General features: G+C 36.3%; 1 protein-coding gene across 1 annotated transcript in view; it reads left to right on the top strand.

Annotated features, from left to right (window-relative positions):
- Window positions 1–1,235: 1,235 nt before the first annotated feature.
- Window positions 1,236–16,947, top strand: part of mgat4a (alpha-1,3-mannosyl-glycoprotein 4-beta-N-acetylglucosaminyltransferase A) — a 62,424-nt gene continuing 46,712 nt past the window's right edge. The window contains exons 1-2 of the mRNA XM_051118843.1: window positions 1,236–1,402; window positions 1,804–2,131. Of these exons, the coding sequence (XP_050974800.1) occupies window positions 2,038–2,131 (94 nt within the window). The 5' untranslated portion in view covers window positions 1,236–1,402; window positions 1,804–2,037. The remainder of the gene's footprint in view (window positions 1,403–1,803; window positions 2,132–16,947) is intronic.

Raw genomic sequence — 16,947 nt, 5'->3', positions numbered from 1 at the left:
TATTTCTGTGATCAAAAGCTACAGCATCATTACTCTGGACTTCATTGTCACATGTCCCTTCAGAAATCATTCTAATTTGCTGATTTACTGTTCGAGAAACATTTCTTATTCTTATGATTATTATCATCAGTATTTAATACAGTTGAGTATGTTTTTTTCAGGATTCTTTGATGAATAGAAATAGATCCAAAGATCAGCATTTATCTTAAAAAAACAAGCTTTTGTAACATTATACACTATACCATTCAAAAGCTTGGAGCTTTTTTTTTTTTTTTTAGTAAAGAAATTATAGAAATGAATAGATTTATTTAGCAAGGATTCTTGATAAAAAATTCTAATGTTACAAAAGATTTCTATTTCAGATAAATGTTGTTCTTCTGAACTTTCTATTCAAAAAAAAAAAAAAAAAAAAAAAAAATCTACTCAACTGTTTTCAACATAATGATAATAATAATAATAAAAATAAATGTTTTTGAGCACAAAATCAGAATATTAGAATGATTACTAAAGGATCATGTGACTGGAGTAATGATGCTAAAAATTCAGCTTTGAAATCAGGAATAAATTACATTTTAAAATATATTAAAATAGAAAAAAGTTATTTAAAATAGTAAAAATATCTAAAAATTGTACTGTTTTTGCTATACTACAAATAAATCAAATAAATGCAGGCTTGGTGAGACTTTTTAAAAACACATTTAAAATCTTACTGTTCAAATAATACTTTTACTTTACAAATAATACAAATACTTTTGACTGGTAGTGTACATTTAGATCATGTAATGTTATATTGTTCTAATAGCCTTTTTGCTTTTTAATAAATAAACAGTATGGTTTAAAGTAATATAAAAAATTAGAAACATCATAACCTCAATGTAGCTTCCCCAGTAATATTAATAATTGTATAAACCATGTTAATAATATGCACAGTACATGTCAGTCTCCATGTAATGAGAGCTCGCTGATGAGTACTTACACACTGATACTTTGACAACGGAATAGTATTCAAGCCGGGATTTATATCCACCCATGGTGTTGCAAAAAAGATATTTGTTTCAATTTAAAAGGAAAAGTAAGAGAGACTGTGCAATGGCTTAAGTCCGCCTCGTGGCGGCAGTCAGGAGCTGCGCTCTGACTCCAGCCAATCAACATCAATGACGGGCGGGGTGTTATGCCTCCAGCCAATCATAGCTCCCGGGTGGGCGATCGTTACTTTCTGTGGGTGTGGTCTTCAACAAAGCTCGATTGAGAGATCACATCACCAGTGAAGGTTCTGGCAGGACGGTTCGTCTAATTTGCTATTTTAATGAACATCACAAAACGTGTTGTTGCCGGTTTTCTCACTGGATAGGTTTTATGAGATCGAGCCGCGCCGGTTCGTTGTTCAATAACAGACTGAAAGGTAAGAAGTGTTGAACTTGGGGTTGTTGCTCATGCCTGTCTGATATATTTTGGGAGCCTCCGACAGGTAGTCAACTCTGTTTATTTTGCAGCTCAAAATTATGTGGCTGTTTTGTGACCGTTCAGTGATTTATTTTACCCGATCACCCCTCCTCCTAAATTAATTATCCTCTGCAGTATTTCTGTATGTCTCTTGGTAATTCGTTTCCTTAGACATAAGGTTGCATACATATTTAAACAGCTATCTGTTTAACTGTTGTAATCAATGCGGTCAGCACGCACACACAAAAGAAATAAATTAGATCAACATCGAAACCAAAACAATATGTTATCGTGTAGATTTCTATGCGTTTTTTTTTTTTTTTTTTTTTTTTTGTTAAATCTATTCATGATCTCTTACAGTAAAGGCAGGCATGAGGATTGCACATCTTTCACTGGAAATGCATCAGTTCCGCTGGGCTGCCTCGTGACTCTAGCAGCGACCGAGAGGAGGAGGAGGAGGAGGAGGAGGAGGATCGCGGTGCAGACAGTATATGATCCGGGCCCCCGTTACCTCCTGTCCGCTCCCCTGAAGCGCTTATGTACGCCTGGATCAGGAGGACCAGAGGCAGCTGCACGGGGAGGCGCTGAAATGAGATGAGGCTCAGAAATGGAACTGTTGCCACTGCGATTATTTTCTTCACGTCGTTTCTCAGTCTGTCCTGGTACACGGCTTGGCAAAATGGCAAAGGTGAGTTCATCTCTGAGATTGATTTGTTTATGCTATATCACACTAGGAAGAAGCTGCTGATATTTACAGTCAGTACTACAGCACGGTTTATTTTTAAGGCTGAATTTGGGCTTTCAGTTTGTTTACTTTTTAAACGTCAAAAAAGAAGCCAACAAACTTCGCCTTTCATCAAGCGACGCTGAGTGTAAAATCTGGTTTGGAGCGGTGTGTTCATGTGGAACGGCTCCACAGAGATTTCAAATGTCTATAATCAATCCGCTCCACGTTTTTAATATGACTCTCTAGTGAGAGAAACCCATTCCGAGCGAGCACTGCGTAAAGTAAAACACTTGCAACAAACGCATTTAATAAATTACTTACTTTGCAACTGTTAAAGAAGTGTCATCTATATAGTATCAATGCTTCCTCACAATAGAGGGTCTGAATTTACGTCAGTGTTTGGTCAGTTACCCAGATGCGTGGCCATATTGGAGATACTTGGATGTAAACAACAGCATTAATTGCATGGTCAGTGTACTACTGAATACGTTGTTGTAATTTATGCTGTCTAAACCACGAATAAAAACGTGTGGAAGCTGATAAATCACATATAGAAGGATGTTGTAAACAGGAAAGGCTACAATATTTATAGTAAAGATATGTACAAGCAGTATTAATTAAGATATTAGCCTAATATTTTACCTGCCTGACTAGAAATGATAAGAACAAACATGAATGCTGTCAAGATTCTTGCTCTGGAAATCCTGGTTCAGTTTGCTCAACCACAAACGCCTTTTGTTCCTCAGACAGTTGTTTGCACTCTTCTCCTTGAGTTGTTATAACTTTTGGCAGTCTGTAGTACTCCAAATGTTTTCCTGGTCTGACCAATTAGCACAGGCCAAAACATTACAATAATTGACCATTTTCAGCAGCAATAATCAGCAAAATATGCAAGTCTCGTCCGGTTCAGTGGCATTGTTTACGTTGAGTGCTGCCAATATGGCCAATTGGTGACGCATTGAGAAAACACTCTATTCACATTTCCCTTAGCCTCACTGGATAGTAAAGTGTCTGCACGCTTTGTAATTTTGTGTACAAGTTGTAGGCCATTTGGGTACTTTTCATCTAGTGTTTTATGAATCCAGCTACGCTCTTCTCTGAAACTCCATGAACATTGTCAAATGGAGTGATGCAGATGACCATCAAACGCCTTGTGCTCAATGCTAAATATAAAGACTATAACTGTTGTATAATGAATTAATATGTAAATTCCTTCAAACTAAGTCACTTTTTTGTTTAATGTAATTTTTTGATGGCACTGATGGAGTGTGCAAATTAATTGTAACTATTAGGGATAGGACAATAAGTCATTGCAACGTGAATCAAGAAATGATTCAGCATCGATTCGAGATTTTCCGAACACATTGCGATTCTTTCTCAAATCCAAGCTTAGTTTCGAACTGCAGATGGCACTGCTTGCTTTAGAAACAGCCGTTCTCTGCTTGTTTCAAAGTCCGTACACGCACTTAAAATAATCATTTATACAATTTGAAAGATTGAAGCGAATTACAAGGGTGTTTACAGTGGGCTGTGTTTACAATAATCTTGCATCATAAAAGCATTCTGAACCGAGGTGAAATTACATGACTCAGCTGAATGCACAAGTTCTCTTCAGCACTCTTCTTCATGAGCATTTGAGTGTGCGGATAAAAACTAGATTAGCGTGCCATCTGCTGTTAAAATATAAGCTGAGAATCGATTCCAAAGAGAACGGCGATGCATTCGGAAGATCTCAGAAATGATCCACGAATCGATGTATTGTCCCATCCCTAGTAACTATGGTATATTGGCTTAAACTATTGAATCAGGTGGTAATATTTAGCAAGGTGATTAATAGTTAAATAGCTGGGCTGATGACCAAAAGGTTGGAGATTGATTGGGGTGATCAATGAACTGATATTGGGCACCACAGGTTGTGGGAACACATCCAGTTGGCTGCACTAGATGACATTAACCTTAAAGGAATTCCATATTTTCCTGTCCACAAATGCGTGGAGGGAACCCCGGAAAAGTATTAATGTGGGGAATTTCAGGTTAGGTTAGTACTAAACCACCCTAGTTGGAAATCAATGAGCTATGGAGCACATTGTGACAGCTCATTGCTCTATGGTCGATCATTCTCTAGTTAAATCCATCCGTGTATTGATTAGAGTTGTATAAAGCAGAACGTTCAACTCTGTATGCTTATTGATGATGCTTTCCAAACTCTGATGTTTGCTTCTGTCTCATGCAAGGTTTAGCCAAATGTAGAGGTTGACCAATTTTGCATTTACAGTCATTTGCATTCCCAACACAAACAACTGGAAGAAAATTTGTAATGGCTATGAGATGTTGTACGATATCAGATATTTCAGATATTTTATTCCATTTTCATGCAAGTTAGTGGTGGAGTGACATTGTTGGGCTTTGTAAGAGATTTGTTTTGAAAATCTGGTAAATTTGATTGTTTAATAATTTTACAAGCTTGTTATATTAAGCACTACATTCACATTATACAAGTTTTATAAACTTTTGACTCAAGGTTAATATAATAGTCCACAGTCCTGGAGAGGAATCTGAAAAATTCCCTCCGTTTTATAACATCATATTCAACCTGTCTTTGAGAAACTCTTAATCTTGGATCTTGTTAAGGTTAACTCTGTTGAAGATTCTGTTTGTAGCTTGAAGGTACAAAGAGACACTTGTGTGTCAGCTCGTTGGACAGATCTCAGAAATTTAAGCTAAATCTTAAAATGTGACGTGCAGCTTTAGCAGATGAATATCATAGTCAGGAAAATCTTTGAGAGAAAGGTCACTGTATTAATTGACATGAAACCCACCCACATATGTACACACCTCCGAAGCCTGGTCACCGAGGGCGTATATTGACTCATTATTCCATAGATTGATGTCACTCTGGTCTGAATAATTCTCACATTGCTTTTTCTCTGTCAGGCCTGATCTGCATGATATTAAGTGGTGTGTGTGTAGGGAAACAACCCTCATTGCTTCGTTATTGCCTTCTAAGGTTCAAGGTTCAATCTGATAAGAACTTCATCAGATCTGCAGGTTTTGTCTGTGTGTTCTTGGTGTTTGTGGCCTAACTGAGCATTGATGTGCATTGCTTATTTTCAGCTGCCTGACATACTGTAGTTTTGTACACGTGTGCAGCGAATGTTACCTGGAAGATGAACTTAAATGTGGCTGTGCTGATTGACTCTCATCAATATAAAATATTTCTATTTTATATAAAATTATCTTTAGAAATTCTTTACACTTCAGATTCTTTTATGAATGAATGAATGAATGAATTAGTATGTAATTATAAATGAGTACAAACTCACAGCATTTCTTAGTGTGGTCAAAACAACTTCTATGAGACACCGTACTGAAGATTTAATCTATATTTAGTTATGATATTGTGATGCAACACGATATAAATGTCATATGTTGATGTTTGTTTATATTAACATTTATTGCTGTTTGATATCATTAACAATTTAAATACCACAGCAACAACTTGTATTTCGTTACATTTATTTTACAGTGTTCTGTTAATGTTGATATTAAAACAATGTACTGTACAGTTCTAAAATAGGCGCACAGTAAGAATTTGTAAAAGAAAGTTGTATTTTTATTTGGCAAGGATGCATTAAATTATTTAAAACTGACAGTAAAGACATTGTATAATCAGATGTTATAATGGTTTTTTACAAATATGCTACTAGTTAAAAGATTTGAACAGTAAGATTTTTAATGTTTTTTTTTTAAAGAAGTCTCTTCTGTTCACCAAGCCTGCATTTATTTGATCCAAAGTACAGCAAAAACATTAAAAAAAGGAACATTTTTTACTATTTAAAATAACTGTTTTCTGTTTGAACATATTTTAAAATATAATTTATTTCTGTGATCAAATCTACATTTTCAGCATCATTACTCCAGTCTTCAGTGTCACATGATCCTTCAGAAATCATTCTAATATGCTGATTTACTGTTCATGAAACCTTTATTATTATTATTATTATTATTATTATTATTATTAAAAAAAAGAAATTATAGAAATGAATACTTTTATTTAGCAAGGATGCTTTAAATTGATCAACAGTGATGATAAAGACATTTATAATGTTAAAAAAGATTTCTCTTTCAAAAAAATGCTGTTCTTATGAACTTTCTATTCATCAAAGAAATCTAAAAAAAATTCTACTCAGTTATTTTCAACAACAACATTAATAATAAATGTTTTTGATCAGCAAATCAGAATATTAGAATGATTTCTAAAGGATCATGTAACTGGAGTAATGATGCTAAAAATTTAGCTTTGAAATCACAGGAATAAATGACATTTTAAATTATATTCACATAGGAAACAGTTATTTTAAATAGTAAAAATGTTTCAGAATGTAACTCTTTTGGCTGTACTTTGGATCAAATAAATTCTTCTTTAAAAAACAATTAAAAAACTTTTGACTGGTAGTGTATGTTAAGCAGCACAACTGTTTTCAACACAATATTTAAGAAATATTTCAAGTCAACATATTAGAATGATTACTGAAGGTTCGTGTGACACTGAAGACTGATGATGAGTAATGATGCTGAAAATTCAGCTTTGTATCACAAAAATAAATTACATTTTAAAATATATTGAAAGAGAAAACAGTTTTTTAAAATTGAAACAATAGTTAAAAATATTACAGATTTTACTGTATTTTTGTACTTCAGTCTGGCGTATTACCTGAAAGGTTATATGTTCAGATCCCATAAGGGCTGATCTGTGACTCTTTGTTATGCCCTTGATCAAGGCTTTTAACCCTAGGTTGTCCCAGGGTTCACTTTAATATGCTCGGCTCGCTGAAAGTTGCATTGGATAAAAGGGACTGCTAAATCAAACGGGTAATTGAATGGCACCTTACATCATTCCGCTGCTTTCCTGTTATAGTACAAGAGGTTAAAACGAGCTGCACCATTGCCTCATTCTTCCTATTTTCTTTTCTTCTGCTCCGCTGAGCCCACAGAGGCTTTGCATCCTCAGGGTGTGTGGAAAGCACAATGGGCCAAAAATAGCAGGCCAGGGAAGGCATGATTAGCCTAGGAGAAGCGGAATGAGAGGCCATAGTTTTCTAATGAAGCTCACGGAGAGGAGAGAGTCAACGCTCATCGTATATACTTACTGCTTGTGCTTTTGTTGGGGCTGGATTGTTTTTCTTCGAAAGGAACCCACGCGTGCACTGTCAAGAGGAGAGCAGGAAAGTGAGGGGGTTGTGTTAAACACACTGCTGAGAGAGAAACACAGTGATTTACAGTAGAAAGCAAATGAACTTTGTGACTGAGAGAAAGAGTTTCACCATGCAAAGAGCTGGATCTTGATGATGCTCTTATTAATAACCATCTTCCGTTCTGAGTGATGCACGATTCCCTGCTTTGCCTTCAGGATCATTCCAGATTGTTCCGCTCTCAGCGTTCCCAGACAAGTCCTCATTGAGTCACTCTTACAGTCTTATCACTGTGGCGTCCCCGCCATTCTACCTCCATATTAGGCTGGAGAGCGCAATCGTTGTCGTTAAGCCCTTGTACGTTTCCAGACCTTGACATTTTTTTAGTTTCACCACCTCATGAGCCTGTTTCTCCAGTGCCAACGGCTGCAGTTCTCGAGAGCTGTCACTTGAACTTCTTGCTGTCATTCGTGGCAGGTGTTATTGGCCTCCCAGTGTCACCTCGCTCTATCTTTCTCTCCTCACACTCTGTCAGGTGGTATAAAGTTAGAAAAAAAAAAATGTGGTACATTATTTCTCTCTAGGGTTGGGAATTGAGAACCGGAAAATACTGTAACAGTCTGGTTTTGGTTGCATTATTGGAAAAGTCAAGCGTGGTTCGTAGTGTTGCCACAATACCAAAATTTTGACTTCAGTACGATACCTGACTAAAACATCTTGATGTTACTACAGAACCGATACGACGATAAAAACATAGAACAACAGGAAAAGTTTGATCTTTCTATCTTTTTATAAGTTCTATCCTTATAAATAATAAGAACATAGATGCAAGTAACACACTAAAGGACAACTACAATAAAACAGACACGAATGAGATAAATAGGGCCCTATTATTATTATTATTTTATTTTTTGTTGTTGTTGTTTAAATTTTTTTCTAGACTCTTTTTGGGTACATTAAAAAAATCTTAATCAGCAAGCATGTTTAATTAATTAAAATCATGAAACTTACACAATTATCAGCAGTTTATTAAAAAGTTTAACAAAAATTACATTTTTTGGCCCTATGAAATACTTAATAATTAATTTTTAATAATTACTTTTTCTGGTAAATATTCCTTAAATATTGTTTTAACAATATATTTTGATTAGTAGTAGCCCTATTATTACATAAAGTAATATTTCTGTCAAGTTTAACCAAACTTTTATTTTGACGGGTTGCTGTGAAGACCTTTAAAGGAGAAGATTATTATTATTACAGATTATTTACTCACCCCTTTGTCATCCAAGATGTTTGTGTCTGTCTTTCTTCAGGCAATAAGAAATTGTTTCTTGATAATTTTTGTTTTGGAAATTATCTCCATATAGTGGACTTCTATGGTGCCCCCAAGTTTGAACTTCCAAATGGCTCTAATGGCTTCAAATGGCTCTAAACGATCCCAGCTGAGAAAGAAGGGTCTTATCTAGCGAAACGGTCGGTCATTTTCTAAACAAATCGACAATTTATATACTTTTTAATCTCAAATGTTTGTCTTGTCTAGGTCTGCGTGAACTCTGTTTCTTTCCGGGTCAATACGGTCAATACAGTTAGGGTATGTCGAGAAACTACGACAATTTTGACGTTGAAGAAGAAAACAAGATGGGAGTTTTTCAACCTACCCTAACTGTATTGACTCAGATTACACAGACTATGCATGCGCAATGCAGAGACGAGACAAGACAAGCATTCGAGGTTAAAAAGTATATAAATTGTCAATTTGTTTCAAAAATTACTTGTCAGTTTAACTTGTTAAGTTATCTGTACATTTTTGTTGTGGATGTGAACTAAGTTTCTGGTTGTATAAGATGTGACGATTATTTTTCTCAAAAGTAAAGTTAAAATGCTCACGAAGTGACTCTCAGAGCAGTTCCAGAGATTGTTTATGCGTTCAGGTACTCGTATATTGAGACAGCAGAGACTGAAAACACTGGCGAGCATCACACGCACTTCAGTATGTGTGTAGTAAATGAAACCGCGCGTCTGCGCCATTCATTCACACAGAGACGCGCAGAACATGCAGGATTCTCAAAATACGTTCTTAAAGTACTGGTAAAATGCGGAATCATACTGTTTTTAAAAGCAGGGTATCGCAATACCTTTTTAGTACCGGTATATTGTGCAACACTAGTGGTTAGTTCTTCGTCTGTATACTTTGCTTCAAAAAGGTCAGATGAAAAACTCACTCTCATTTCCTCCTCCAACTGCAAAATTGTCCAACATCGTTGTTTTTTTTTGAGAAAGAGTGACTTTCTTTGCACGTTCACTTTGTAAACACTAGGTCGGTACTTCCGCCTAGGTCATGTGTGACCTTTCCGATGTGAATACGTAATGCATGAGGTCGAGCTAGTGCAAGATGAGCATTTGTGGTTAAAAAGTATAGAAATGTAAATTATTTATCTCTTAGAAGCCTATATTACACTGACGGTTCACAGAGATTGTTAATGCAATCAAAGCGCATGGCTAATGGAGTGCTGGCATTAGCGCTTAAGGTCTAAACATCAAAATGGAAACAAAATAGCACCACAAAGCAATGTAAACAGAACCAGGAGCGCTTGACAGCTTGTGTGTCTCATCAGGGCCGGATCCGAGAGACACAGTGACAGGAAGAGGTTTGAAGAATGAGGGCTGGACAGAGAGCGAAAAGACACTGTGCAAAGAAATGAGACAGATGGCTCATCTGCATCGCGATAGGGCGGTTAATTTGGCATAGTGAATCAGCTGAGGAAGTGGTTTGAAGAGTGACTGCCTGAATAAGATTCAGGACCTAGTTTTTACCTTGGTCATCAAGTGGTGACCAAACACAAGAAATATGACACAGATTGTTCGGCAGTATGCGATTAAAATTGAACGAAACAAAAATGAACACAATAGGCTGAATGACCATTGACATTTTACATAAACTCATGTTTTTTGAATTTAGCTTTTTGGTGGTTTCATGTTCTCTGCAGTAATTTACCACACATGGCAATATTTGCAGTCAGCAGAAACCATGTTTTTTATCAATTGAATCAGTTGATGTAGTAAAGTTGACATTTTGTTTATGGTTTTGCTTTCTCTCTGACTTGTATTTCCAACTATATCTATTTCCCTTTGTAAGAGTGGGATTTGATTGTTTCTGCTGTGCACACTTTAAACAAAAACCTTACCGATTTTTCTACATGATGCCACTTTTCTAATAAGCTTGCATATGCCTTGCCTGTGAACTAAGCAGAAAGGTAGAATAGAATAGAGGATTTCCATCATTCTGTACACCCTGCAATTAATGAACGTAGTTTTTTCCTTTCTTTCCCAGCACTTACGCTAACTGGCAGTCAGACAGTGGAAAGAAGAAGTGACTTATTCGTTGTTTGTAGGGTCTGAGAACTGCGTTTGTATCCCAGCCATTCCAAACCCCTACCTTTCCCTTTGTTCTTGCTCATGGCCCTTTCTCTCTCCCAAAACAATTCACCCACATGTCATATGACCAACACAGGGACTGTGTCACACAATAGCTCGGAACATTTCCTCTGTCTGCATTCCTTATTCCCTCATTCATAGTCTATTTATGTTTAGCTTCCATCAGCCTAGTGGTGATGAATTCAAACACAATCTGCATTGATATAATGGCTATAATGGCTAATCACTAATATGGTATTATTATATTTATTATTATTAACATTTTTATATTGTTATTAGTATTATTATTACTACCATGTGATCCTGTCTGTGTAATCATACTGTACTTTTGGTAAGAGATGCTGAATTCTGAAGGTTTTAGAGGAAGAAGTTACAGTAAATGAGCTGTAGAGAGAGGAGGAGATAAAGAGGGTGGGTTCATTTCCATGGGTGAGGCGATCTTGGCTGCATTCAACAGCAACTCTTGCCCCGTTCCTTATTTATTGTGTATGTGACAAGGAACATGTTGTGAACTTTCCGTCTCCCTTTGGGTTTTGACCTCTGCACTTTGTCCTCGTTGGAACCATGTGTTAAAAGCATGTGACTCTGTCCTCTAAAGACCCTGATGACTTTGTGCAGCTGTAAACCCTTGTCCCAGTGATACTCAGCTTTTTTTTTTTTTAAATAGCTTCCTGTTCCTCCTATATTCAGTGTTCATTAAAAGTAGTCACATGTCATTTCCAGTCTAAAGCAACTAACGGTTTCCCGTTAAAAAATGACAAACTCTTCCGTTTTTAGAGCTCGTCTGTGTCCTGTGGGGTTAGGCTGATGTCTGTTGCAGCATTCAGTCTGATTTGACCGTTTTTAATTTCTTAATGCACACTTCTGGTCTGATTGTGAATGATTTATTGGTGCGTGTTCTAAAGAAAAATCTTTGATAATGATTGGTTAAAATGTAATGAGTTTCTTTTTTAGCTGACGTCACCTAGGTCACACAGGCATTTGGATAATGTTGAATATTGGTTAAAAGGCTATTTTTCTATTTGTTTTAGCAAACTCTCATGCGGCCTGGCCCATTTTGTATGATCCAGCTAATTCCCGATGGGCAAAATTGAATCCTGTGTAGGGGGTCCTCAGTGTTTTGAGGCAGTTATATTACTTTTTGTACTAAATTTGCCAATCTTGAGTTATTATTTACTCTGTGTAGATGTCACAAAAAAGCAGAAAATATACAGTACTGTTAAAACATTGGAGTCAGACTTTTTGAAAGAAGTAATTATCCTTTCTGAATAAGTCTTAAGATCTTACTGACCCCAAATTTTTGAATGTTAGTGTACTGTTTTTACAGACATTTTAAAGGAGACCTATTATGCCCCTTTTTACGAGATGTAATACAAGTCTCAGGTGTCCCCAGAATGTGTCTGTGAAGTTTCAGCTCAAAATACCCCACAGATCATTTATTATATAATTTTGAAAATGGCCATTTTGAGTGGAAGCAGAAACACGCTGTTTTCATGCATGTATTTTTATATGCAAATGAGGTTATGCTCCCCGCCCCCTTTTCCACAATAGGGCTGTGCTTTTATCTCGTAGGTCAGATACTCTGCCAAAAAAACATCTGGTTTTGATTATCATGTCTATCATGCAGAAATCATGTGTTTTAAACCAAATTAGTTTAAACTTCTGATACAGGCTTTTCTGAGCCCACAGAAAGCGGCTGTCACACGGCGTGTGAGTAGGCTTGCCACGATAGACGGTGTTGACGGTGTTACTGGTTTTAAGACGCAACACCGGTGACATCACTTTTCCACCGTGACACCGTCCCCACAACAATTTTTTTTTTTTTTTTTTTAAGTATTCGTTTTTTTATTAAATATTTATTTGAATTAAATGGAAAATATAATTCTAAATAATTTACTTAAGACGAGAGCATGCACTATAATTAAAAACTGAACATGGCTACAATATGTCATATTTCATTTATCACGTGAGGAGAACGAGAGGAGTCGAATTTACAGAAAGAGAATGGCGTTGTGTTTTTTTTTTTTCGTTATGTTAATAAAAGTTCTGTTTAATATCAGTGATTTTTTTTTTTTTTTTTTTGTACTTTCGTTGTCGTCCATTCAAACAATTGACGCCGAATTGCCAATTCCCGCAAAACTGAAAGTGAAAGTATAATACGCACGCATTTATAAGCTATTTAAACGCAGAAAAAAAGAGGAAAAGAGGAAACCCCCACCCCCACGGTGATACCGGTATTACCGGTGTTGTCACATGTCGATTAACCGGTGGGGAAATTTCCTCATCGTCACAACCCTACGTGTGAGTACTAAGCTAAGTTCTCTTTCATGACCTATTGCGCTTAAACTGTTAAATACACAGGTTTATATTACAATAAAGCACACAGGAATTACAAAAACAGTCGATTATGTCTGTGAAGGTAAACAGCTGGGAAAGAAATTGCATGTTTATATTAGATCTTTGTCAGCAGCGTAATATACAGTAAATAAATCAGTATTCAGTCAATCTCAATGTCTTGTCTCCTCTGAGGCTGGGACTCTAAATAGTCTTATGTGCTCATCTGTGCAGTTAATGACAGAACAGTTAACATGCTTTGCTTAAACTGTTGCCATGGCCTGATAGCAAAAACAAAAGCAGCGCTGTGGGCGGAAACGTGCAGATTAAGGGGTGGTAAAATGATTATAAATTCCTCTTACTACATCACGGGGGGAGCAAAATCTGAGCAGCTCGTTTCTTTTCACAAGCTTGCAGAAAAAGGCTTACTAAAACAAATTTAGTCTAACGTCACGTGTCTTCCATGTCCAAATGCTCTGTCAGATGCCTCGAGAAAACAAAGAACAATGCTAATATAATACTACCAAAAAAAAAGTATAATCCTCCCCTTTAACTCCATACCGAAATCCCTGATAGCCAGACAATGAAAATATACATATAAATAAATAACTAATACATATAAGACAAATAAATAATATACATATAAATAAATAAGTAAATATAAAAAATAACTTGTGTTTGGGACGCTGTGAGCACAGAGACTGTAGTGTACACTGTAAGTTTGAAAACGTTTAGCTTAAATGTTTAATATGAATAAACAGTGCTCATTAATGGCTGTTGAGATAGTATTCTCAAGTGAAATAAGTTGAGGCTTGGACCTGAAAACAGCATTCGCTGGACGCATTATATAATCACTTAAGCGAATAGCACTTAAACATGTTGCCTTTAATTCTGTAGAATGTGAATAAAAGTAAAAAAGTATTTAAACTGGAACCAGACTTGCTGTAAACAATGTGTGGCATGTGGATTCAGTGTTGATTCGCATTGATGACGGAGTGGATACATGATGTTCACCATAAGTGTGAAGCATCTGTCAGAGCAGCTGCCTCTCCAACTGCTTTCCTGTGATATGAACTAAGGTCCCCTTAGAATTGCATTGCCTCCATTTATCACACTCAAAAGTGATACTAACTGGTTAATTTTAAATATCTTAGGACTTTTTTCAGATTTTATTCAATAATTCGACTGTAATGTTTTGCCATAATTGCCTTTTTTTTTGTAATTTGAAGAATTGTGGTTTTGATTAAAAATAAAAGCAAATACTACAATCAGTCAATTAGTATTAACTACGGTTTTCGGTTCGGTTCTGATATCTTGCCACTGCAGTGTTTTTTTTTTTTTTTTGCAACAAATTAACAAAATACTCCCGTAAACCTCTGTACACTGGAAAAAGCATGGTTTAGAATATGTCTGGCTAATTTTTCTTTTGATCAAGGTATCATTTTTTCCAATTTTACGCAAAATAGAATGGGTTTTATTCATACCGAACACCAGAGGGCGCCCTCGTGCAGAAAATCCACATATGCATTAAATAAGTATCACTGATGTCGTTCCGTTCCAGCTTCTCTAATATGGATAAAGGCATCGCTATTGCTGTAACTGAATAAAAACAAGATATAATCATAAAACGTTTCGAATGATGAAATGTAAGGACAATAAACACTCGTCTGCAATAATATATGGTTTATCTGTGTTCTTCAAGCCATCTTGTGTATTTTCATAAGCCATTGCTAATCGACATGCATAGAATATGAGTATAATTTATTGTCTGCCTCATTCTGTGATAAGAATCCACATCAGATCACATAAGGAAGTTATTTCAAACACTCGACTGATGTTGTGAAATAAAAACAAGTTATGTTGTTTTTTTTTTTTTTTATAGCTTTTGTTAGACAACAGATTTAGAAAGGCTTGTCATTGCATGTCATTAGAATGGAAGATGCTCTGCGTGTGTTGTTTTTTCAGATATAAGTGGTGAAGCGTTTCCTCATTTCAGCACGTTAAATCGCGGGCAGACATAGAAAGTTCGGAGATAAATAAAACAAGGAAGTTATTTAAATGCGAACCCGAAAAACCACAATTCACAAGCGCGTATTGAACCGTGGATGTCGTAACGAGCAGTTTGATATTATATTGAGAATTGTGACATCCCTACTGATTTCACATGGACTATTTTATCGATGTCCTTACTACCTTTCTGGGCCTTGAACGTGTCAGTTGTGTTACGGTCTATGCAGGGTCAGAAAGCTTTTGGATTTCATCCAAAAATATCGTAATTTGTGTTCCGAAGATGAATAAAAGTCTTACAAGTTTGGAACGACAAGAGGGCGAGTAATTAATGACAGAACTTACATTTTTGGGTGAACTAACCCCCCCTTTCTCACATGTGATGTGCTGAAGGACAGTGACATAGAACCTATTGCTAGCCCCAAGCGGCTGTTAAAAAACACGTGACTTGAGCAGTGGAATGGGATAATACGCAAGGCTAAGACTCGATTTGAACAACTTTTACCTTTGAGCACTATGTTTTCAGAATGTCATTTCATGTGCGAGACGCTACACAAGACGAACGCAATGGACAAACACATCCATCAAGTGCATGTTTACACAGACAAAAATGGAAAAGCAGTGCAGTGAAATGCAAAAACCTGTAAAGGATTACTACTGTATGTCAGATATTTCATGTTTTGCGTGCAGGTGACAGACTGAAAGATACTGTTTGTGTTATCAGTTGAGTGTTCTGAAGAAAAAAAATAATTGAGATTCGTTTTAGCTCACCACCAGACAAAGTATTTCAGATTACAGATATAAAATTGTAATATTGACTTTCTAAGAATTTCACCCAAAACCTGCTTCTTGAGAGACTTTCTGGACGTGATGGCCCTTTGAGAACGTCAGCTTATATTCCCATGATGAAACTGAACTGCATTTCAGCACTTTGATTCATATTTCATGATGCCTGTTTGAAAGTCTTCTTGGTTTCACCTTGTTTCGGGGGCTTAAGCAGCTTTGTTTCTCTTGCTGATGTGGTTGCCTATGGACTTTCATCTTCTGTTCTTTGTAGTGCGTCTCTCCATCACACGACAGAACAAAGCCAGTCCCTCTGAAGGCGCTCTGTTCTCTGCGCTGTTCCACAGGTTAAGTTTTTCCACTGATGTCCTCTGTGAGTGACTTTATTTTTTCTCATGACAAATTTCAGTGCTCACCCTGAGTAATCCCTGAGGGTGGAGAGTGAAAGGCTGGAGCGGTGCTCCTGAAGTGCGTTTGAGTTTGAGAGGGCGCGGGGAAGAGCTTTCACAGCTGCAGAAGAAAAAAGAAAAGGTCACGTGTGTGACCTTTGTTAGCTGATGCTGATGCTGTGTTTGTTAGCAATGTTAGCTGATGCTGTGTTTGGTTTAAAAAACGCTAGAAAAAATTGGTCCATTTTTAAATAAATCCAAAATATAGTTTGTTTTCATAATCTTCTCTAGAAATGTTGTGCTTTTTCTACCTCAGAAGCAGCTCTTTTTGTAACAAATGCTTTTAAGGTGTGAAATTTCGTAGATGGACCAAAACATGTGTCTGCATTTTGGTATTTTATATATATATATATATATGATATTGTGCATCAAGACACATCACATATGTTTAAGTGTAATGAAATACAGAAAGAAACATCCTCTTTTAAAAACCTGTTTTGTTCTGGATTAAGGTGATTTTCCTTATAGCAGTTCATTAACATTCTGTTAGCAGGGTGGTTGACAGCGTGATTGGGCAAGGTGTCCATTTTTTGTCCTCACTATGTAAACCAACAGCTCTTAGTAAAATAAGCTTAAT

This window comes from Labeo rohita, chromosome 9, assembly GCF_022985175.1.
Source record: "Labeo rohita strain BAU-BD-2019 chromosome 9, IGBB_LRoh.1.0, whole genome shotgun sequence".
In the NCBI taxonomy this organism is placed as follows: Eukaryota; Metazoa; Chordata; class Actinopteri; order Cypriniformes; family Cyprinidae; genus Labeo; species Labeo rohita.
This window is presented reverse-complemented; position numbering and strand designations above follow the sequence as displayed.